The sequence below is a fragment of the Trachemys scripta genome, chromosome 12 (genome assembly GCF_013100865.1).
Source record: "Trachemys scripta elegans isolate TJP31775 chromosome 12, CAS_Tse_1.0, whole genome shotgun sequence".
Taxonomy (NCBI): Eukaryota; Metazoa; Chordata; order Testudines; family Emydidae; genus Trachemys; species Trachemys scripta.
The window spans coordinates 20,801,822-20,826,650 of record NC_048309.1 but is presented as its reverse complement, the minus strand read 5'-3'; the positions used below and the strand labels follow the sequence as shown (position 1 = coordinate 20,826,650).

The 24,829-nt window shown below is 46.1% G+C and overlaps 1 protein-coding gene across 5 annotated transcripts in view; it reads left to right on the top strand.

Moving 5' to 3' along the window:
• The window catches only part of PLCG1 (phospholipase C gamma 1), a 98,247-nt gene that overhangs the window by 25,174 nt on the left and 48,244 nt on the right, over positions 1-24,829 (top strand). For all 5 annotated transcript variants that reach the window (XM_034787325.1, XM_034787329.1, XM_034787326.1 and 2 more), the window contains 3 exons: positions 17,081-17,233; positions 18,188-18,281; positions 19,061-19,108. In XM_034787325.1, the coding sequence (XP_034643216.1) occupies positions 17,081-17,233; positions 18,188-18,281; positions 19,061-19,108 (295 nt within the window). The remainder of the gene's footprint in view (positions 1-17,080; positions 17,234-18,187; positions 18,282-19,060; positions 19,109-24,829) is intronic.

The window sequence follows — 24,829 nt, the reverse complement described above, 5'->3', positions numbered from 1 at the left end:
ACATAAAAGTGCATTCTTGTTGGTTGTTATAACCTTAATACATATTCTTCAAAACTCAGAGATAGATTTAGGTTTCATTTTTAGAAGGTACACACTATACATTTTTAAGGTGATTTATTTTGAAAACTCTTCAGATTAGTTTTACAGCTGTATCGGAAAATGAATGATTGTTTGGTTATTTCATTTACCAAAGGTAATTGAAGCAGATAGTTCACCTCCCAATGACTTCATAAATATCTCCAATTCAACAGGTTAATCATTAATATTTGGAGGATTTTCTTGCCATGCTGTATTAGGAGGAGAACATCACCAGACAGACATTTAAATTGTTTTATTTAACTAAAACAACAACATTAATTATTCTGGATTTTTTTTCAACAGCAAACATATAATATTTTAACAAAACAAGCATATGAATTTTTGAATTTAGTTAAACATTCAAGTTTTTTAAAATCAAATTTGTTTTTGTTAAAATTGCTTTTAACTAAAATAGTTAAATTAAATATTAAAAAAAAAACCCACAAAAATTAAATGGCCTGTGTCAGCCAGGTCAACATGAGAAACTTAAAATATTGGCTTCTGCAGCTAACTCAGTCACCTTCACCTTCATTTTCCTGTTTGTTTGTAATCTGGAAAAGAAAAACAAGCTTTCCTGCTTTTTCAGGTCCCAAATGATTTTTCAATTTGGAATGAAAGGAAGAAACTTTTCTTTCTACACTGGCAGAAGAAGCTACTGCTGTTAAAAGTGAGATTATCACATCAACAGTCTCTGAATCCAAGTGCTTAAGTGACTTCCACCAGTTCAATGGTGTGACTTTCTTTAAAACATCATCAGCAAACATATATTTCTTGAATGGTTCACCCTTAGCTCTGAAGTTTATTATAATTGGCATTATGGAGGGATGATTGCTGGATGTCCATGTCATAGCCAACTCATCTTCCTCAGCAGTTAAGGTTTGATCTTGGTACCGAGTATTGAGAATATTTGCAAGAAAATGAGCTGGAGATAGTGCTTGTCCCATTCGTTTTTTTAATGCTTGTAATTTAACTCTGTCATTGCATATTTCTCTTTTTAAGATCTCACTCGGTTCCTTCCAAATTTGAACAGCGTCAGCAATAAAACACCTATTTCGCTGCATTTTGTTCAAGGCTACAGAAATAGGCTTCAGGGTACTCAGCATGTGTTCAACATTTCTCTTAAGTCCAATGTTGAGAACTTTGGCTGTGACAGTTCCATCTATCTTTTCACGATTTTGTTCACAAACTGTCATCTGATTAGGCCAGTTCTTGATATAGTGCTCAAAACAGTCCACTGCTGAGTTCCATCGCACATCTTGTGGGAGAGTTAACTTGGTTCTTCCCACTTTTTTTCAGAGCAGCTGCTGCAAAGTGGTTGTTACGGAAGTATTTTGCAATTCAACAACATTAGCCTTTATTTCTGGAACACCGAAGTCTTTGGCTAGGAGGTGCATCAAATAAGCACTGCAACCGTATGATGTTCGCTTGGGACTCTCTTCACTCCTAAATAATTTCTTCTCATCTTGGCTATATTTGCAGCATTTTCTGTGACTGAGCTGTGTACTAGACATTTGAAATTTTTTTCAGTTTGTTATAGCCTTTACTGCTATTTCTTGTAAGTATTCTGCTGTGTGTGCATTTCCTGATGTATCAATTGTTTCTGTAAGGAAGACATTCCCTTCTTCCGTCATCACACAAGCACATACGACAGGATCATTGCGGACATTGCTCCACCCATCAAGACTCAGGTTAACAATTTTACCCTCTAGACCTTTTGCACATTGCTCAATTTCTCTTTCATACACTTTATCCAGCAATTTGCCTGCAACATCTGGCTCTGTTGGTGGACTGTATCCTGGTCTTAATGACTGAACCATGTTAATGAAGCGTGGGTTCTCAATCATATGGAAAGGAGAGTTTGTTGCATAAACAGACCGGGCAATTTTTTCATCAATTACCTCTTTTTGTAATCTGCTGGTTCTTATCACAAACTTATTTATGGTTGTTTCTGGATGATGGAGATTTTTTTCCCCCTTTTTGCTACAAGTGATATAAGAACATAAGAATGGCCATACTGGGTCAGATCAAAGGTCCATCCAGCCCAGTATCCTGTCTACTGACAGTGGCCAATGCCAGGTGCCCCAGAGGGAATGAACCTAACAGGTAATGATCAAGTGTGCATCTATCTACTGTGGCTATGTGACATACATGATGTGACTGAAACACTATCATTGGCAGATAACTGTGAAACTATAGGAAATGATCTTGAAGGTGGATAGTCTTCAGAATTCTGTATGTTGAGGATGGATTCTCCTAAACAAAATAAGTCAATGCAGTTATTTAATTATTATTACCATACTGCTCATTTAGTATTACTCATTGCATTCACTGACACTCAGTACAACTTTAAAGGTGAAAATTGTAAAAAGAAGATCTTTGTATTTCAGCAATTTATTTTTTTATCACAAATGCATCTAAAATGATAGTACCATAGAATAACAACTATATTTTTTGCTCAAACATGAGAATTCAAGAATAGTCCAGAAGGAAGACAGGCAGTCCTTAAGAAAGAAGTATGAAATAAAAGTTTACCAACCTGAAGATCCTACATGTTCCTTTCATCATCATCAATGAGCTTCCTCCTGAGAAGGAAGACTTCTCATGATGTTGTTTCATTCCGGCAACCAGGCCTTGCATTTTTTCTTTGTTACACTGTTTGCATTTTGCACATATGCCTGTCTTACCCATAGGTAGAGGAACTTCATAAAAATATTCCCAAACTGGGTCTCTTTTACGGCCTTCTGCCATTATAGGTTTTCCCTTCTAGTGAGAGAATGGTATGGTAGATCTCAAATCAATGAAGGCTACACTCAGAAAGACCTCAAGACTTCTGGAATATGCTGCTCAAACAGTTTCATTTTTGTTTCTACTGCCTGTCCCTCCCTTCTCATATTTATCTCCAGACTTCTTCTCCTTGTCCAGATCTATTCCACCCCCAACAATCTTCTATTCATTGAACTTTTTGAAACATCTCACTTTTAGAGAGAGGTATGGAATTGACTCTGTGTACACAAATTTGCAGAGGGACAATAGGGTTGAGGTCTGTTATTTCTCACCTCTATATATTTTATTTATTTAAAAACATTTTTGCTGTTAACAAGCATGTTATGTCTCTGGAGAGACAAATCCACAGTTTGAGAACTGCAAAACTAAGCATCTCTGATGGTATCTTCTAGACTGAGCACTGAGTCCCATTGGGTAGATAGAAAGATTAACCTAAATAATCTATACAGAAGTCCCTGGAACCCTATAAGATTGGATCCCTAATCCATGAACTATTGGAACTCATTTACAAAACTTTTCTTAAACATTACATGAATATATTGTCTCATACTATAGAATTTATAATCTCTATTCCATGATGGGATATCATTTTTGAGCTATAATGTATCTTAATTAAAACTATCTTTAGGTAGGTTTTTTTCCTCAAAAAGCATTTTATCAAAAAAATCTGATTTTAAATTTAAAAAATTGATTTTTATCCACCTTGCTTTTGGCTTTCACAACATCCCCTGGCAACAAATTTCACAGGTTGACTATGCGTTGTGTGAAGAAGTACTTACTTCCTATTGTTTTTTTTAAGCCTGCTCCCTATTCATTTTATTGGGTGACCCCTTGCTCTCATGTTCTCTGCACCATTAATGATTTTATAGACCTCTATCATATTCCCCCTTAGTCATCTCTTTTCTAAGATGAACAGTCCCATTCTTTTTAATGTCTTCAGATGGAAGCTGTTCCATACCCCTAATCATTTAACTTGCCTTATTTTGTACTTTTAAAAATTCTAATATATCTTTTATGAGATGGGGTGACCAGTGCTGTATGAAGTATATTCAAGGTTAGGTGAACCATGGATTTCTTTAGTGGCATTCTGATATTTTCTGTTTTATTACCTAATATTCCTAACATTCTGTTAGTTTTTTGACTGCCATTGTATGTTGAGCAGATGTTTTCAGAGAACTATCCACGGTGACTCCAAGATCTCTTTCTTGAGTGGTAACAGCTAATTTAGATCCTCTCATTTTGTGTATATATAGTTGGGATTATATTTTCCAATGTTCATTGCTTTGCATTTATCAACATTGAATTTCATCTGCCATTTTGTTGTCCAGTCACCCAGTTTTGTAAGATCCCTTTGTAACTCTTCAGTCAGCTTTTGACTTAACTTATTAACTTTAGTATCATCTGCAAACTTTGCCACCTCACTGTTTACCCCTTGTTCCAGATCATTTATGAATATGTTGAACTGCATTGGTCCCAGTACAGATTCCTATTTACCTCTCTCCACTGTGAAACTGACCATTCATTTGTACACTTTGATTTCTATATTTTAATCAGTTACTGATTCACGAGAGGACCTTCCCTCTTATCCCATGACTGCTTACTTTGCTTAGGAGCCTTTGGTGTGGGACCTTGTCAAAGGCTTTCTGAAAGTCCGAGTACAGTAACTCCTCACTTAACGTTGTAGTTATGTTCCTGAAAAATGTGACTTTAAGCGAAACGATGTTAAGCGAATCCAATTTCCCCATAAGAATTAATGTAAATCTCTCCTCTCTCTCTCTCTCTCTCTCACACACACTCACACTATAAGTTTTAAACAAACAATTTAATACTGGTACACAGTGATGATGATTGTGAAGCTTGGTTGAGGTGGAGGAGTCAGAGGGTAGGATATATCCCTTACTGCTAAATGGTGAACTAGCAATTGGCTCAGCCCTCAAGGGTTAACTCTCTCACTCTATGAGGCAGCAGGAATGGAGGGAGGGGGTATATGTGAGAGAAAAATATGCGCATTTCCCCTTTAAGTACACTGTCTTGTTAATTAGATCAGCTTGCTGAGATCTCAGCTGCTGCAAGCTCCCTCCATCCTGAGCCCTGGTGTATCCCCCCTGCTCTATGGAAGATGGGGTAAGCGGGGTGCAGGAGCAGGGGGGAGGGGGACACCCTGACATTAGCCCTCCTCTTCCTTTCCTCCCCCCCGCACAGCAATCAGGAGTCTCGGGGAGCAGCTCCAAGGCAGAGGGCAGGTGCAGCACATGGCAGTGGCGGGAGGGACAGCTGCAATTGCTAGGCTGCTGGGTGGCTGCAGCACAGGGAACTTAGGGGAGGGGGGAGCTGATAGGGGACTGCCGGTCCACCCTGGTTCCAAGCCCCCACCAGCTAGCTGCAAGGGGCTGCTCTTCCTGCAAGCAGCAGACAAAGCAAGCTGCTGCCAAACGACTTAGAAGGGAGCATTGCACAACTTTAAACAAGCATGTTTCCTAATTGATCAGCAACGTAACAATGAAACAATGTTAACCAGGACGACTTTAAGTGAGGAGTTACCGTACACTATCCACTGGATCACTCTTGTCCACATGTTCGTTGACCCCCTCAAAGAATTCGAATAGCTTGGTGTGGCATGATCTCCCTTTACAAAAGCCATGTTGACTCTTCCCCCAACATATCATGTTCATCTGTGTCTGATAATTCTGTTCTTTCCTACAGTTTCAACCAGTTTCCCTAGTACTAAAGTTAGACTTACCAGCCTGTCAGAGGTGACGCACGGGGTGGGGCACACAAGGTCATGCCCCTCCCTCCCCCCCCGCCCCCCAGATTTCTGCCTTCCATTTAGCACAGAGGTTTTCAAACTGTGTGGTGGCCCTAGGGGGATGCACCCCACAGTTTGAAAACGGTCATGTCCTGCCAGGAGCTGGTGGGAGCCACTTGGGTCCTGGCTCTCTGCACAGTGGGAGCTGGGGCGCTGGCTGGCTGCCCAGCAGCCCTGCCTCCCGAGCTGTTCCACCGCTGCATGGCCAGACGCTCCGCCAGCAGTGCCGGCAGCACAGCTCTGAGCTGCACCCCTGATGTGCTCTTCCTTCTCCCCTGAAGGAGACGAGCACCAGCTGGCAATGCCCCCTGGAGCTGGCCCCTGCCCACAGAGCCCATCTGCCGTGAGATGCTCCCCGAGGTGCTCGTTCGCTGGTGCTCCTGGTTCCCCTGCTGCTCCTCAGCCCAGAGGCGACATGTGGAGTGGTCACATGCCCACCTCGAATCTTTAAATTGTGCCCCCCACTCCACTCATCAAGAGTTACGCATTGTCTCTGCAGCCTGTAATTGCCAGGATCACCTCTTGAGCCCTTTTTTAAAAAATTAGCATTTCATTAGCTATCCTTCGGTCATCTGGTCCAGAGGCTGATTTAAGTGATAGGTTACGTACCATGGTTAGTGGTTCTGCAGTTTCATATCTGAGTCCTTCAGAAGTCTTGGGTGAATCCCACCTAGCCCTGATGATTTATTACTGTTTAATTTATCAGTTTGTTCCACAACCTCCTGTAATGACACCTCAATCTGGGACAGATCCTCAGATTTGTCACCTAAAAAGAATGGCTGAGGTGTGGGAATCTCCCTTGCATCATCCACAGTGAAGACAGATGCAAAGAATTAATATAGCATCTCCACAACAGCCTTGTCTTTCTTAAGTGCTGCTTTAGCACCTTGATTGTCCAGTAGCCCCACTGATTGTTTGGCAGGCTTCCTGCATCTGATGTACTTACAATTTTTTTTTCTGTTAGTTTTTGTGTCTTTTGCTAGCTGCTCTTCAAATTACAGTAGATGCTGATGGCATTAGTATGCCATAAACATCCTGTTGCTGAGGCCATGAGAAGGGAGGAAATTAAGGTGCTGGAAACTATTGTGGAATTAAGAAAACATCACCACCCATCTATCTCTGTGAAGCTAAATTTGCCCTGATCCACCCAGCACAAGGTTCCAGGACAAGCTGTGGACCTGACTTACAAGGGCAGCTGCAGGAACAAATATAAATGCTGTACGAACTGTAATGTGAAAGCTTTCAACCAGCCCCAAGCAGTGCTTATTGAGAGCAGTCGGAGCAGTTCCTGGGGAGGGGAGTTTGGATGGATTGTAGGAATTTGACTGGTCCATAGAAGGCTTCAAACTTCTTCCTCGGGGGTCAGGTCAGGTTAGACATGACATGGGGGGAGTGAACATGGGGCAAAACACAGAAAGCAAAGCACAGTAGCCAGGTGTGAATGCTATGGTAAAACACCGGCATGCCATCACCTAGTTTGAGAAGTGGACTCTCTCCACGTGAAGAGACAATGGGCACCGCTTCACATCTCCATTCCCTGAGAGAGAGCTTCTTAAGACCTCGGTCAAAGTTAAGGACTTCTGGATGGGCTTTACTGACCTCAGCGACAAAGACACTGACTCTGCTGTGATGGCATGGTTGGGCCAAGCTACTTGGAGACTCACGCTGGCTTCTGCTGAAGTGGGAGCTGGCCAGCCGCAGTTGAGTGGAATTCAGAAAACCACCAGTGTGCGTCAATCCTTGGTCACCATCTGCGTGTGGCTCTCTCTCCTGCTCCCAAGGATGCTGGAGACTCAAGGGGAGGACCTTGTGATTCTGTAGTGCTTGCCGCAACTGAGGACACACTTAACCATCAGCAGGTGATTTGGCTTCCTTTGTTGTCGCCTCACTCTTTACCCATCAGTGCCCTGGGACATTGGCTGCAGGCTCTTTTGAGGCCAGTTTTAAATAGGAAACCCGCACCAAAGGTTTAGAAACGCATGATGACTGCAGTCTGCCATCATTTTGACCTGAGGTAAATTTGGGTTCCCAAGTCTGGTGGGTAACTGTGTGTGTGTGAGGAGAATACGGAGTGGATCATCTCTCTGGTAGTGCGATGCGAGGTCTTGATGCACTCCATGCTGTGCAAAGCTAAGAAGCCAAGTTGTCTGCCCAAGCACATCTACAGTGTAATCCTTCCAAGGTGCGTGTGAGGGACCAGACAAATTTACATAAACATAATTGCTAATTTACATATATTTGACTATTCTTGGCCTGTTGGAAAACAAAGGGGGTGTTTAAAATCCATTTTCCACATCTTCAGGGGCAGCTCTATCCACTTTCCTCATGAGCCTCTTTTGTCCTCTGGAGTTCCCCAGCACTCCACTCCTGGAGCTGCCCTACATCTGCCTTCAGCCCCATTCCTCCTCCTCCTCTGAGATCTGAGCCCCCTTTTCCGTGTCTCATCTTGCCTCCCAGCTCTCTGCTCCCCTCTTTCCTCTTGGCTGACCCCTCTCCCCATAGATGCTGTTTCACATTTGACTAATGCCGGTCAATATTTTAAAGACCAGAATCATCCATTTCCTGGCTGAAAGGGACTCTGGACAACGGGCATCCCAAGAGCAGTCAATCTTCCTGGACAGGACCTATTGCTCTCTTCCTCCTCTCCCCTGTGCAGTGTCATGGTCATAGTTGTGTCAGCCAGTGGTCAGATCTTGGAGCAGGCCTGAGAAAACCACCCGCCTTCCCACAGTCTGAGGTTAGGCAGGTTTGCCCGCAGTTCGCTTCTGCTGCGTGCTGTTCTGATGAGCTAAGGGGTGACTACTGCTCCCTGGGGCAGGATGTTGTTAAAGTCAGTACCCCGACCTCCTAGCCAGAATGGAAGAAGCTGGGAGGTGGCGTAAGCAGGTGAGCTGTGCATGGGGTGGCACTTGAGAGGCTAAGCAAAGCTGGGGGTGGATCTAATACAGGGGTCGGCAACCTTTGGCACGCGGCTCGCCAGGGTAAGCACCCTGGCTGGCCGGGCCGGTTTGTTTACCTGCCGCGTCCGCAGGTTTGGCCGATCGCGGCTCCCACTGGCTGCGGTTCGCCGCTCCAGGCCAATGGGGGCGGCGGGAAGCGGCAGCCAGCACATCCCTCGGCCCGCACAGCTTCCCGCAGCCCCCATTGGCCTGGGACTGTGAACCGCGGCCAGTGGGAGCTGCAATTGGCCTACCCCTGATAAAGTAAGATCCTTGAGATACAGATTGATTTTCTGTGCTCAATATTTGTTTCACCTGCCATGCATGGATAAATGGAGTGAAAAGCTGTCCACTTGCACTGTAGATAGTTCTGCATACTTTACTGAAATGTTATTTTGTAACCTCATACAGAAATAATCAGCAAATCCTAGCAAACATTTTTGCAACAGCTACTATTGCATCACTAAACAAAGGAAGGGAAGGGAGGGAAGAACATATCTGAAAACTAGCCTACATCTGATCTCAGCCATGTTCACAATGACACTAACATGCCTACCTCACTGGTATAAGGTGAGGGGGAGGGATAGCTCAGTGGTTTNCCCGTCAGGGTGCTTACCCTGGTGAGCCACATGCCAAAGGTTGCCGACCCCTGATCTTATATTAGGCTTTCCATCCTTGAACGTGTTCCTGAGAGTTGTTCCCTGTTCCAGAATCACTGGAAAGTGTCCGGATGGCGCCAAGCTGGCTAGCTTCTGATTTCTGTTTCAGCCCCCTTCACCGGTCCAGGTGTACGCTGCCCCCCCTCAGCCCTCCAGCACAATCCTCCAACCCAACTACCCTCTTCCAGTTAATAAAGCCGCAGGACTCGTTCTGCACGTCCCAAGAATGCAGGTGCTAACAAGGCTTAGTGAAAGTGTAACCCAACCCAAGCATGAGGGATCAATAACCTCTGGCCAACGCATTCCTTGTGGAAAACAGGACCAAGCTTGCAGTCTGTGGAGGGGCTCTGGGCTTCCTGTTTCCCTTCAGGGGAGTGGCTGGTGTGGGCTAAGTCGTCCTTGTTTATTTGTGGCTCTTGTGAACTGAGGTGGGAGTAGATGGGGTTTGTTTTATTGTCAGACGGAATGTTACAGTTGCTTCTAGGGGTGGGAGGGACAGAGAGGAGGGCAAAATCCTTGGGCTGGAGGATTCTCCTGGGGGGAGAACCGAGGCATGAATCTAAGGGGCTGCGGGAAGCACTGAGCATTCTTGCCCTGTATCTGTTGGTATGTATGGGGTTGATGAAGCTTGGATATGAACAGGGAAGTAACCCTTAAGTCATGTCGGCATCTCCCCTCTTTGGGAGGATACAGGTTTGGGTGGATGGATGCTTATCAAATGGAAAGGAGACAGAATCATCCAGGGAAAGCGACTTGGATGTTCCGGTGTCTGTTAGATCAGGGCCTTCACATGTGCACTTGCTCTCCAAGGAGTATCTTGCTCGTAACATGTGAAGGGGCCAGGGAGATTCTTGAGCTGCTAGGGGTGGCAGATGAGTAGAGCCCTGAAAAGTGGCTATTCTGCTGTTGCATGGTTCAAAAGAAGCTGCTGAGAAGGGAGAAGAGAAATTGTATGTGCTAAACCCCAATTCTCTCCAGATGCCCATGCAAGTGTGTCTGTGCAATTGAGAGAGAGCAGAACAGGCAGCAGTGAGCTGCTATGCACTCTGGGCTAGCAGTTGGCACACTGCTCCCTCTTGGAGCAGAGAGAGACAAGTTTGTGCTGTGAACTCAGTTACTCCCAGAAGAGTGGGTGCTTGGGTTTCTGAGAAGCTTCTGGTTTGATTGGCTTTTCTCCAAAAGTGATATATTTGCATGAATGCAAGTGTCAGGTGTGCACTGAGACCCCGGCTTTCTCTGCACTGACAGAGGCGTGGTTTTGTTTTGTTTTGTTTAAAGTGAAGTAATTAACGCAGGATAGTTATCTCACTGCAAAATCCGAATGGAGACACAGCAGTTGTTGTGTTTTGCTGCAAGGCCTATAGGTCAGCATTATACTGGCTGCCTGGGTTGACCCGCTCGAGTTTATCACACGATACAACTGTGATTTGTCTCCACTCTGTTTTTACAGCAGGACAGCTAATGCGCCTTGGTGATCCCATGGTAAAAACAGCCCTGTTCAACCAGTGAAGACCTAGCTGCTGAGTCTCTTCTAGCCACATCCTGTATTTAAAGTCCTTCACAGGAATAGCCTGCAGCCCTGCACTGTCGCTCTCATAAGCCATGTTGGACCATTACTGTGGAATGCTGCAGTATTAGGGTGACCAGGTGTCCTGATTTTATAGGGACAGTCCTGATTTTGGGGGCTTTTTCTTAGATAGGCACCTATACCCCCCCACCCCCGTCCCAATTTTTTACACTTGCTATCTGGTTACCCTGTGAAGTGTCATCTTGAAAATAGATAAAATCCTGTAAAGATCCCAGTAAAATACATTGAGCTGAACTCTCCATGGAGTTACTTCTGATTGAAATTAGTGCAGCTGAGAGCAGAGGTTGGCTCTTTGTGCATTAAGTAGTGCATGGGGGGGGGGTGGAGGAAAGAATGAACAATAGAGCTTTTAGGCAAACCATATCTTCACTGCTGCTCTTCAATACAAGGAAGGCCCCCCTGTGTTAAGGAAGAGGCCCTGAATGGAATTCCCCTTGTATCGCAGACTCTGGGTGGTGATGAGATCGGTAGGTAGACACATGGAAACTGTGTGTTTGGAAGAATTATTTCTGGATCTGTTAGTCCATTTTATTTATATATATATATAAAGTTTGGCGCTCTGTGTTGACTCAGTTGACAGTGCTGTCGGGATTCCTGTGACTAGACAGAGGTGAGAAGAGAAGTGTTACAAAGAGCCTTGTACAGTCCTGAATGGGAGAACTGATCCCCTGCCACTCTCTGGGAACTGGCAGGGAGTTGAAGGTTGTGGGTTGGGGAGTCATAAGTGGTTCTTGCTACAGGCTAGCTGTGCCCTATGCCAAACAGGAGGCACACGGCGGTGTACGCCAATCAACTTCATAGCAGTTTCTAGCCCTGTCAAAAATATGGGTTCTTCCAAGACAGCCAGGACAGGTGGCAACCCTAAATAGTTGAATCAGCAGTTGGGGGATCAGCTGCACCCTTCTACCTTTGGGGTGTTGCACTGAAATGTGTGTGCATGTATGGGCGTGCAGTGACAAATGGATCCAAGTGGTGGCCTCTATTTCCAATGTTTTAACGCTATTTGTAATCTACCCCACTGGTAACAGATGAAGAGTTCCTCCAACTGCACGTCCCAGGTTACTTGAGTTGCAGTTAGTAAGGTGTTCCTTACCGTGGTTTGATACTTGGTCAGGAGCGAACACACTTGTTTGCTGTCCTGCCCAGAGCCTTCCGCCTGTGCTGCTGTTGGCTGGCATGTCAGATTTCCACCCAGGCAAATAAACTGCACTAAAATGAAGGGCCATGGTACTCCACCTGTCTGTGCAGCGAGTGGAACTACACCAGGGTAGAATTACAGCCCACGTTTGCAGTAAGCTGTATTCTGAATTGCTTGGAAACATTGGGTGTCTAGAAAATGTGACTCACAAATGTCATTATTCGGTTCCCCTGAGGATTAAAGAAACACTTTTCCAGGAAGCAAGTGGTTCTTGTTTTTTGAGAGTAATCAAAATCCTTTCCCAGAATCTGCTCTGGGGAGGGCTGGTAGTGAGGTGTCCCCTTGCCCTCCTGCATTCAGATCCAGCCAGTGAACCCATCCCTGTCCTATCTTGGCACAGCTTAAATAGATTGCATCGAATTTGAAACCTCTCCGTCTCGTTGCTTGTTCTAGATGCTGTCTTAAAGCGAGATCACTTGGCTGGGTGTGTTGAGAGGACCGTAGCTGGGATGTTCTGGAGCTCCATTCCGTGTTGGGAGTGCCTACTGGCTTGCACTGTGTCCCAGCAGCATGACGCTAGGGCGGCCAAGTCTGAGGTGGGGAGGATTTCCACAGCCGCAAGGCTGTTCTTGTGTCCCAATCAGTCTGATCCTGCAGGCTGTTGGCATTCATTATAGCTGCATGCTGTCTTCACACTGATACGGTTTGGGCACTCAGGTTCTAACTGAAGTTTAAGTTGCCCCGTTTCACTGCTGCCTTTCTGCTGGACCTCTCGCCTGGGGGAAACAGGCTGACGTACCGGCTGTTCATAACCTGAGATGAATGTATCATATATGACAAATGTAAGATCTGCACCATGAGGTTCTTGGTGCCAGCCCTGACTGGGGTGTAGCATCTGAAGTCCGCCCACATCTCGGGTCCAGCCACAGCAAGTGGGGTTCCACTAAATTATCGAAGGCATATAGTGATGAGCCTCCAGTTGGCAGAACCAAGAAATAGCTGTTGTCAGTCATGCTAGGGATTTTGGCGATGTGGGAATCTGTTACCTTGTCAGCGGGCTGTGAGAGGGCCATGATTTTCAGTCACTGCCGCCTTCATCTAGGGTTGCTTCCTTCTTAGATTTGTCCTGTTGTGCTGTCATCTCCATGTCCCATAATGATGCTGTTCTGTCTGTCCCAGAGCAAAGCTGGGATTTTCTGTGTGAGCCAGATCCAAAGCCTGTTGACCTCATGTAGCAAGCGAAGGTTAACCCTTTAAATTGGGACAGGTGGCCACCCTGTATCCTCCTTCCACCTCCCTCCTCACCCGATCCGAATCAGGGGCTTGTGTTTCTTTAAATGCTTCATGACAAGGATTCCAGTTAGGGGGTTGTTTTCGGTAGTTGAATTTGCTTTTCATACCTTTTTTAAATATTTGCTCTCTGGTCACTGCTGAGCAGTAAAATACGAGAGATTTCCTGTTGGATTGTGGGGAGGGTTCCATTTTGGAAGCAGAACAGACCTTGGATTCAGTGAAACCTCTCTCTGATTCTGTGGGGAATAAGCCACAATTAGAACGCGGCAGGTTTTGTTTTGTTGGTTCCTGCATTGTGCTTTTCCTGTGGCCGGTTGAGTGCCGTCCAGATGTTTGGTATTCAGCCGTATCTGGCTGGGGGAAGGCCAGGGAAATGTGCTGGTGTTGCATTAATGTAGACAGTGGCTCTGGCAAGCTGAGCTTGCAGCTCTGCAGATGTATACAAACCTGGCACCACTCGGGGAGGCAGAGGCCAGTGTGATTCCTATTCATCGCTAGACTCACTAGGGGAATCCATGCAAGGGCGGCGTGGACAGAAGTGGCTTGTGTGATCTATTTTGAGTGGGAATGGTTGCAGGGAAGAGTGAAAGGGACACTGGTCAGTAGTTTAAACCGAAGAATATGATGGTTTTGAAAACAGCTCGTAATTAGGAGAGGAACAGATTCTAAATACATGGCGGCTCCAAGGCTATGGAACTTTGTTAAACTGGATTTGATTAAACTGAACTGCATGTTGTATGTTCATTTCCATAAGTTCAGGGAGGAAAAACCTTATTTATACAATTATTATTATTTATTATTTGTTTTGTTCGCTTGGAAAAAAAACGACAGCCTTAAATAGTAAAATGATTCCAAGATGTGGTTACGCTTGTGGGGGGAACTGTTTGAAAATGTGAGAATGAAATGTTCAGGAACTCCGAATAATCTTAACTCTGCCCCCGTATCTCACTGCTCTTGTCTATTATCCATATCTGGCAGATAAGAAATGCTTATGATTGAGTATCGCAATTTGACAAGGCTTCGTACTGGTTGTATAACGGACAGAAATAGTTCTGTATCTTTTGCCAATGAAAGTGTCATTCATTGCATGCAACATTCATTCTACTCTGTCTGGAAGAGCTAAGGTGCTAATGTGTCCCACTTAGTTTGGTGAGTGATATACTTACAGTTAGGTTTGTGGTTAGTGTTGCTAGAGTGGATGGGATCAAAGTGGTTGGCTATAGAGGCTGGCTGTATGACTTACAATGTTAATTACCCTCCCCCTCATGCAACACATGGATTCTCAAATTGGGGAGGGGGGGGTCACATTATGCTCACACTCCCTTTTTTTGTGGCCAGACTTGAGGAGGAGAGTCCCAAAACATTTTTCTGTTGTAACACGAGGTCACTGCATAGAAAGGTTGAGAACCACTTACAAGGTGTGGAATAGAGATACTTGTAGAGGTGCTGGCGATGGCAATAGATGTGGCTTTTCAACTTCCGTTGAAATGGTGGATATAGACTCTGAATGTGTATGTGTATTAGTCAGTAAGAGAAAATCTTGATAAGATCTTGACTCTATTTGGAAGGGTTTTGGCGTGTATGTGTAGGGTAAGAGCTGAGATGTTAGCATAGCAATCTTGGGAAGGGGCTGAGAACTGGAGGAGAAAAGAAGACTGTGGTCCAGTAGGAATTGTCTATAGTGGGCACAGGATGGTATGTCGAGTATCAAACGGCGTAGCAGAAGGGTGCAGCTTTCGGTATCGTGGCAGAGCATATACAGTGTGGACTGTCAGACATTTTGGCAGGGATTTGGAAGCTGTGTGAAGGCCCGTTTGCAGTAATTTTACCCCTGCGTTTCTAGCCAAACGTAACTTTAAAAGTAAACTTCAACCTTGGTTTGCCTTCACATTTTTAAAAAAAGGTCTATGAAGCTCCTTGTCCCTCAAATTATAGATTTGAACTTTAAAACTGCAGCTTAACTAAACTGGGTGGGAGAGTGCGGTGGTATGGGAGTTTCTGAGAATTTTCCTCTCTCAATAAGTGTAATACATGATCAGTGACACCTTGGTGTATGTGTTTGATCAGCCTGGATTTTGACTGATGTATTAAACTATGTCCAGTTCAGATCTTTTTGACCCTCTTCCATACTGTCGGTTCACGTGCAGGCTTGTTAAAGTTCGCAGCTGCGTGATGAGCTGTAACAGACTACGAGCAACCAGGGTTTATAAACTCAGTGGCATTCTCAAAGTGTAGAAAGTGTTGTCCTGACTGTGTCCAAAGCTAACCCACCAGACTTCACACCAAAGGCACCATCCATGTTGATTTCAGTGGAGTAAGCCGAGTTCAGAGATTCTAGGTCAAACCATATTTGATGAATGATCTGAGTCAGGAGGGGGCTGTAGGGAAAGAGAGTTGGAAAACATTAAAAAGTGCAACCTCAAGTAACCCCTGCATGAACAGAGTTGGTGGATCTCAATCCAGTAAAAAGGGATCCCACCAGAGAAATGTCTACCACCACAGCTGACCCTAGCTGAGAGTCTCTTAGTTGAGAAACCAAGGACTGAACAAGTCCCGGAGATTGAAATGCCCTCTCAACCCCTTTGAGGGCAGGGCTAAGGTGCACAGCTGGGGTGAGAGGAAGCTTGCACTTAGACACTGGGTCTGGCTGTGCAAGGCTCTGTAACCGCATCAATAAACACAAGCCTCTTAAGGAGGAGAGAGGCAGGTCAGGATAAGAACAGGGAAGGGGGGGGTTAAAATAACTAGAGGTCAAATGCTTCCTGTGCCAGGATTGGAGTAGGAGGTAATGCCGGGGTTGTTGGGAGGAGGCCTCCTTTGCCACCTCTCCGGGTTGTGGAGCAGCCGTGGAATTGCTCCGAGTCTGCTCCCGACTGTGCTGAAGCTGAGCTAGGCCCAGCTGCTGTTGCTCCCTGGCTCTGCAGGGAGCTATGCTGGTGGATCCGCCAGTTCCCACGTCACTGTGCCGAGATGGCGGAGAAAACTGGATTCCAGTGCTTGTGAAACACAGACACGCCTGCTGCAGAGGGTCATTAAATTGCCCCCACACCACCATCCCTGCCCGGGCTCCTTGTCCTTCCACAGAATGGAACGGGATTTATTGCAGGTGAAGCAATGATGAATGGTTTTATAAAGCAGCCTCCCCATCCCTGCCCTTCAACTTATCCAGGCAAATGTAGTTTGTTATGTCTGGGTTTTCAAAGAGTTAGGTGCCCAACTCCCCTAGGCCTTGTCTAGCACCAACAGTGTGTAATGGCTGCTAATGTCACCTGTGTACCCAGAAGACCCTTGGATAATGATAGTCACGTTATCAGTGCCCTTCCCTGGGCCTTCTGTAGTGACTGAGGGATCCTGGGGCCTTTCCAACAGCCGTGATGCCAATGAAAAGTGCAAGCCGCAAGGTTACTAGAGAGGGCAGCCTACCTGCACAAGCCTAGGGATAGCATGTATCTGTAGGGCATTTGTAGCGCTTTACAGCTTCAGAACACTGAGTGGCCATTTACTAATGAATCCTCCAGACACCCTTGTGATAAATCACCTAGGATAAATCAGAGCCAGTTTTGCAGAAGGGAAAGCTGAAATGAAGTGATTTGTCTGAGGTCATGCAGGAATCTATGGCAGAGCAGAGAATTCAACTTCAGCCTCCCCAGTCCTAGGCTAATGCCTAACCATTGGGCCATGCTCTCCTCTCCCCTGTTCCCTCCTTCATTGGTGTGTTTGAGACTCAGATACCCCATGGCTGTTCTGCTACATTTTCAGTCCTCTCATTTCCTTTTCCTTCCTCTTTTCCCCCAGTCGATATTCGTGAAATCCAAGAGATTCGTCCAGGAAATAATTCCCGAGATTTTGACCGATACCAGGAGGATCCCTCTTTCCGGTCAGACCCGTCTCACTGTTTCGTCGTCCTCTATGGAATGGAGTTCAGGCTGAAAACTCTCAGCCTGCAAGGTAGGCAGTCCCCTCCGTTAGCTTTGCCTTTGCAAGGTCATTTTGATTGCATGCTCCTCGGAGCATTTAACTTAAGATCAGTGCCAAAGGTAGTGTAGACGTTCTCATTTCGGTTTAAGGGTGGCTTGTTTCAGATTAGCGTAGGTCAGTTAGGAACAGGTTTAAACTAAAACTGAGACAAGGCACTCTAAACAGCCTTCGGCACTGATTTCTCTATATCGGTTTACAAACCAATTTAAGTCAAATCGGTGCATCTTTCTCCTGTAGTCAAGCCTTGGTGGGCAGCCGTGCAGGCTTCTGCATATGCAACACAACGGTGTCTTCTACACGGCGATTGCCGGAACGCACAGGGAGAGAGATGTTATTTTCTAGCTTCAAAGAGGATACAGCAAACAATGGGGAGGTTAAAAAGAAATCCGCGCACATTCTAAAAATAGCTGTTGCTTGTGTCTGAAGAGCAGCTGAAATTCGCTCCTTGAAAACAAACAGGCTCCAAGAAACCCCAGGGCCTTGTCAGCGAGGTGGCTTAGAACGCTGAGTATGGAGGTGAATAGGAACCGACTAGTCATGTGTATTGAGAGAGATGTGGGTGAGAGCTTAGTAGTGAGAGCTGATGGCCGGAGACAATCTCACTGGGAGAACTGCTGTCTGAGGGAGACGTTATGGGGAGCAGGAGAGGATCAGAGATCAGCGAGGTGGGAGTTACTGACAGTGCAGGGAAGGGGTGGGCACTGGAGGGGAGAACAGACAGGGGTGCTGTATTTTTTTATATTAGGCAATGGATGGTGAAAGAGGGGTTGATACGGATCCACCTTGTGGTGATGTTTAGGCCCCTGGCCTGGCTGGATCCACTTCCTCATGCCATGCTGCAGCTGTGCCGGGGCTTCCTCCATGGAAGCCAGGGTCAGTGCGGCTGCCTCGTTCCTTCACGGGCCCTGTTCTTTATTTTCACAGCCACATCCGAGGATGAAGTCAACATGTGGATCAAAGGGTTAAACTGGCTGGTGGGAGATACTCTCCGAGCCCCCACCCCCCTGCAAATCGAAAGGTAAGGCGAGCATCAGGGAGGTGAGGAGCTAATGACACCAAGGCGGGCACAGGGCAGGCAGCCGCTCTGCTGGCTTCCCCCTCACCGCTCTGCTCAAGCACCTGACTTGGCAGCCGCGTCATTGCTTTGGTCCAGTTTGTCCTCAGAGCCCTTCTCCGCCAATGCACTTCAGTCCTCGCCCTCCTCCATTTCTCTGTGGCTCCAGACACCATGGTCTGCGCCCAGATGGCTGTCTGTCTTGTCCTTTCCTGCAGCATCCCTGCAACCCCACCCTGCTCTGCCAAGGCATCCGAATCCTCACTGGTAGCATCGCCTCTTCCAGGCTTGCTTTTGTGCTGAGTCACCTCAGCAAACCTGCCAATTGTGCGGGAGCTTCTGGGATCTGAGTAAGGAGCCACTTAGAGCTTAGGCTGAGAGAGGCCCACCTCATTCCACTTATGAACTACAAAGGGTTTGAGCCCAGGGCTCCCTAAGCAAAAGGTTTCATTGCATTGACCTGCTGTGGTAGTGATCCTCCTCTTCCTCCATGATCAGGATGAACCTGATCCTGCATGCAGTAGGGGTTCTGGGTGCATAAAAAAATGTCAGAACACAGGTCTGCAATAAGAAACTAACCTGCTTCACAGGGGGGCAGCCAGGCATTCTGATGGGTGCGGGGGGATGACACCAAAGGGAGTTGAGGACAATTCAGTGCCTGGCAGAATTAGGCCTGGAGAGAATGTTGGATACCGAGCAATCAAGATTTATGTAGTAAAACGACCGTGTGTGTTTCCTTTTAGGTGGCTCCGGAAGCAGTTCTACTCGCTGGATCGCAACCGAGAAGACAGGTAAAGAGAGAGGAGCTCTTGTTTACACAGATTTATGTATTTAGAAAAGTTGGGCCTGTTTTACTCAGTGCTAAAGTCTCAAAATTGAAGACGTCTCAGGCGCTCCTCACTTGGCATAAACTGTGAAATGCATTTAGGAACCAAACGTGTAATAAGGGCATTTGAGCTGTCCCTCCTTCTAAAGATCAAAACTAAGGGCTTGGCTACACACACATTTAGTTGGTGTCAAGGAACGAGTAAGGAATGATGTCCCTAGCCTCTGTCTGTCAGAGGATGGAGATGGATGGCAGGAGAGAGATCACTTGATCATTGCCTGTTAGGTTCACTCCCTCTGGGGCACCTGGCATTGGCCACTATCGGTAGACAGGATACTGGGCTAGATAGACCTTTGGTCTGACCCGGTACGGCCTTTCTTATGTTCTTATGTCAAGCTGGGGTGTAAATTTACCTTGCACTAGCCTGCGGTGCACTAACTGTCCGTGTGGATCTTGCTGATAGCACATTAACAGTTCCTTAGTGAGCTTTGATCTACCCTGCTTTGGCATGGGACTAGCTCAAAGCTCACTAAGGAATTATGAATTCATCAGCAGGGTCCACAGGGACCATTCATTTCAAGGCAGGCTAGTGTGGGGTAGATTCACATCCCAGTTCATTTCGAACGAAACCTTGGTGTAGACAAGCCCTAAGACACAGTCTTGCAGCTCTTACTCTGGTGAGCAATTCTGTTGAAGTGGGGCTTGCTGATCTGAGTGAACCTTGCTCATCTGAGCTAGGCTTGTAGAATCAGGCTCCTAATTTGTAACACTGATAACATACGGGTTTAGTGTATTGGTGTTTCCCTCTGACTTTTAAAGGGCTTTGTCAGTTTTAGCTGAAGTCCAAAGTGTAGGCTGTGTGGGTTTTTTTTTTTAAGAGGCTTTATATACCCTAAGAGGAGTCTAAATCTTTTCATGGTTATTTGAAATACTCCATGTAAACAGTTTGTTTTGTTTTCTATTGACCCTGTGGAACTCTTTGCCAGAGGATGTTGTGAAGGCCAAGACCATAACAGGGTTCAAAAAAGAACTAGATAAATTCCTGGAGAATAGGTCCATCAATGGCTATTATTATGGATCGCTGGATGATGACCTGTTCTGTTCATTACCTTTGGGCACCTGGCACTGGCCACTGTTGGAAGACAGGATACTGGGCTAGATGGACCCTTGGTCTGACCCACTAGGGCCATTCTTATGTTCTTATGACCCGTTCCCTGCAGTTAGGAATTCAAAACACCAGGGTATTGGGGTCTCCTGGGAACCAGCAGGGGAAACTGAGCCATGGAGCCCCAATTGTGTCTGTTCAAAGAACCATACCGTGCGAAGCAATATACAGCAGCAACAGCCCAATCGGTGCTAAAACCTTTTATTTGTGTTACTTTCCCCACCCCTCAACCCCCATCACCCCCTTGTTTCTCACCCATTTGTCTTGTCTTTTAGACTGTGAGCTCTTTGGGGCATGGACTGCACCATTGACAGTGTGTTTGTGCCGGTCCCATCCTGGTTGAGGTCTCTTGGTGGGACTCCCTCTCCCCTACCATGAGGAGGGCTGGTCTGAGGTCTGGGCCCCGTATAAGCTCCGCTGGGATTTCAGTGGTGTGTAGCTTTGTGCACAAAGGTGAATTTCATCCAGTGAGGAGCTCTGCCCTCTGAACTCCCCCACTGCTGACATGAATTTAAATGGGTACCGTGTTCTTGTTCAGACTGCCCTCCACACCAGAGTCAGCAGCCGTCTCCTCTTAGGGCACTGTTGCCTTCCTCCTTTCATTTTCCATGACATGGTTCTCCTTAGTGATGTTAACAGAGCACATTAACCTTTCACTATTGATTTTTTTTTTTTTTTGTAAGTGCCTTTCCCCTTGAGATGTGAAACATTCGTTCATTACCGCTGAACAGTGAGAGAAGGGGCTGCGGGGGAAGGCTGTGGAGGCATTGCTCATGCAGCAGTGTGTGTCCTCAGATTACAATAAGAAACCTGCTGGACTCCCATCTGCCAAAGGGTTATATCTGCCCCCTTTATTTATCTAGGCATTAATGCCATGCTTATTGCCATGGTGACTGGGATTAAATATTCCAAAACGTCTCCTGTTTGTCCTTTCGCCGTTCTGCTGATTGTGTTGTATGGCGGGAAGGCCAGCAAGTTCCACGTTCCATCCTAAGGCTTGTTACTCTAATCCCTTCAGGAAGCCACTGCCACGCTCATGACACAGCAGCCCGGGAACGTCTCTCCCGTGTTCGTGAGCTTTGCTTTTGCTTTGTGGCACGTAGCTGTCCTGGGAATGTGACAGGTGGGTTTGTATCATGGTGAGGTATCACGGGCCGTTTTCACGGAAGGCCTTGAATACCAGAACCAATCCTTGACTCTGAATTTAGTGGGAAACCAGTGGTATGAACAGATCCCTTGGGGGCATCCGTTGTCCTCTGACATTTCACATCCCCTGCTGATCTGTGCCCTGGCAGGGGAGAGCCTGCCACCTCTGTCGTGATCGCCCCCTCTCCCTTCTGCAGTTTGTGAGTGTTTTTCAGCTGCAGCTCATTCTGACCCAGTGCTGGCTCTGGGCAGAAACAGGCCTCTGAACTCAAGCAGCCTGGGCGTAATCAAACCTGGCCAAAATACAGGGCAGAGCATGTATGAGAGAGGGAGGGGGAGCTTCATGTTGCTTGGATCCGGATGGACTTCTGTCCGTGTATCATGGCATGGTGAGAGTGTTGCCTTGTCCAGTCTGAATGTGCCACTTAGAGGACTGGAGAGGTGATTAATGCTTGTGCAGCAGAGAGGAACAGAAGTGTTGTCTTTAGTATGTTCCAGCAGCGCTAATGCATTTAATGGACCTCTGTAATTGTTACTTGTTTTTTAAATATTTTAAAACTCTGTTTTCCTGTTTCCACTGCTCCTTGTGTGTTCTTGGGGGCTGGGGAGGGGGGGAGCAAAGATACAACTGTTTGGCTCATTTAAACAGAGTCCTTGTTAAGGTGAGGGCTAATGGGGCTTCTCTTTGTATGAGAGGGTAAGAGCCAAATTACCAGGCTCAGGCCTCCAAATCTAAATGCCAGCTATATCTTTTGCATGTTTAGCTGGCCTCTGTGCGTGAAAATTGGATGTTTGGGTGCTCAGCAGTTCAATGTGTAGATGCAAAACAGGTGCAGACGTAGAGGTACAGATTTGGAGGCTAGATTAAAGAGAGATGAAAACATGGCCCTTATTTCAACGGCTCCAGTCACACACAGCTGCTTTAAAGAGACCATCAGATAAAATGTGGCATAAAATTTAGATTTTGTGTACTTACATGTGCGTACGTACACGCACACCCTGACCCTTCCCTCCACCCAGAAGCCACCCGAATTCTTTCTGTATCCAAAACCCAGAAGACACATTGCTAGCATTCTTTAAATGTATAATCTCTCCAAGGCATTTGAAATGAAGTGAAGAAAATAAACTTTCTCCTTCAGTGTTTGCCAGTGGTAGCATCAGGCAAGTCACTAGAGCCTTCAAATGAAATTGACTAAAAGCAAAATGTGAAAGTGACTAGTCTCCTTCTGTTGTCCAAATTGTGAGAGGCGCAAAATGTTAAGCCAGGAGCATGAAGAGTGAAAGTAAATGAGGTTTTAGTTGCTTCTGTTTTATAACAATCTTATGTACTTTTGGTAAAATAGTTGCAGAGGTTGTGGGGAGTTAAAAAGTATGGGATGAAATCTGGCCTCAGTGGGGAGTTGTAACATTTGTTTCAGTGGAGCTGGGATCATCCATGGTTTTAAACCTGGAAATGGCTTTTAAGAAGGGAGCAGTGAGCTGTGTTTTTAAAATAATGTTCTTTAAAAATCAGCAACAAACCAACTGACCATTGTAGCAGGTTCTTGGAAGCTGGAAAATAACATCCCCATCACCACCACTTACTAGAGACCCTGTCTTTCGAACAGGCATGTATTTAGTCACATACACGTGGGCAGTCCCGTCGACTTCAGCGGGGCTACTTGCATGTATACGGTTAAGCAGGTGTGTAACCAACTGCACATGCAGGACCTAGTTTTATACCAACACTTTTAAAACCAATGGTGTGTATATGATTTCCCCCCCCCCCCCCAACCCTCTGTTGCAGGTGCTGTAGGACAAACCCCCACCCCGAGTCCGGCCAGGGGCATGTTTGTGTGCATCTCACAAATATATACACACACAATGGCTGTTCAGGGGTTATTTGGTCACTGTTTTTAGTGGGGGGGGAGGATGTTAGGTTTTTTTTCTAAATAAAATCCAGAAAACACCGCTTTGCTGTGATTATGAGAAATTGCTCCCTTTGGGGTGAAATGACAGTGTCAGGTTACAGAGAAGTTTGGGATGGGTGTTTCAAGTTTTGCTCTGATTGCACCTATATATAAATACCTTAAAAGGCCGAAAACCCAGTGTATTTTCTATGTGTTGAGATGTAAAATAATAAAAAACCATCCGTCCAAGGCTCTAGGTATCTTAACATAATTAATAACACAGTACATAAAATCCATATCTAAGTTGGTTCCTCCTGCCGCAAGCAGTGAGGGGAACGCTGGGCACATCTCATTGTGGTGTGGTGGGTTCCTTTTTTCCTCTTAGACGTTGCAGTTGGGCTGACAGCTTCAGTGCTGTCAACACCCACCCCGGGTCTGTGCTGCAAAGCCACCCTCCTCTGTCGCCATCCACTCCTGCTAATGTTCCATTGGAACAAGTAGTCTTGAAGATGCTGCAGTGAACCAGCTAAACAAAAACCTTGCATGGAAACCTCCTCTCTTGGTGAGAGGATGATACCCTTGCAGGCTTCCCTTTCCCCGTCAGTCATGTCCCACCTCTTCTGGGGGTAGGGTTAATCCTTTTCGGTTTTCCCTCCCACGTTGGAAAGCAGTAACCTGGCAGACATAGGGCTCTTGGCTCACCCAGTGAGGTCTGGAAATAATAAATAGATAATTACTGGGTTCCATTTCCTGACCTAATCACTGGAGCCTGAGCATCAAACTGCAGGCCCTTAAGACTGGTTGTCTGTGAGTTGCATCTCTGGAGGGTAGCTGAAGAGGGGTTTTAACTGGATTAAATCAATCCTTTCCTGTTATTCTAACAAGGGACTCTCTGCATCCCTCTCCCTAGTGAGTAGATCAGCACCAGCATGTTGTCAGGCACAGACAGGTTCTCTGCCAGCAAATCATCATCTGAAACTGACTTGCTTGGGCTTTGTGAGTCAGCATTTGGCTGATCACAAATCTGAGAGAATTATTAGAATGGGGGGGAAGAGTTCCCCTCTGAATGTCAGTCTGCACTGGCTGCTGTGCATGGAGACTGTGTGGGCACATTAGCTAATTAGCTGGTGGCTGTTATGCAGTGAGCAGGGCAGACTGGGTATCACATTTCCAGCTCCAGAGCCCGTACATATGCTCGCACTCTCGCTGCCTTGACTATCCATCACACGCTCTGCAGATCTGCAGAAGGAACTGTGTGCGCTAGTTGGACAGGCCAGGAGACTTACTATATCTGCAATGACAGGTTTCAGAGTAGCAGCCGTGTTAGTCTGTATCCGCAAAAAGAAGAACAGGAGTACTTGTGGCACCTTAGAGACTAACAAATTTATTAGAGCATAAGCTTTCGTAGAAGTGGGCTGTAGTCCACGAAAGATTATGCTCTAATAAATTTGTTAGTCTCTAAGGTGCCACAAGTACTCCTGTTCTT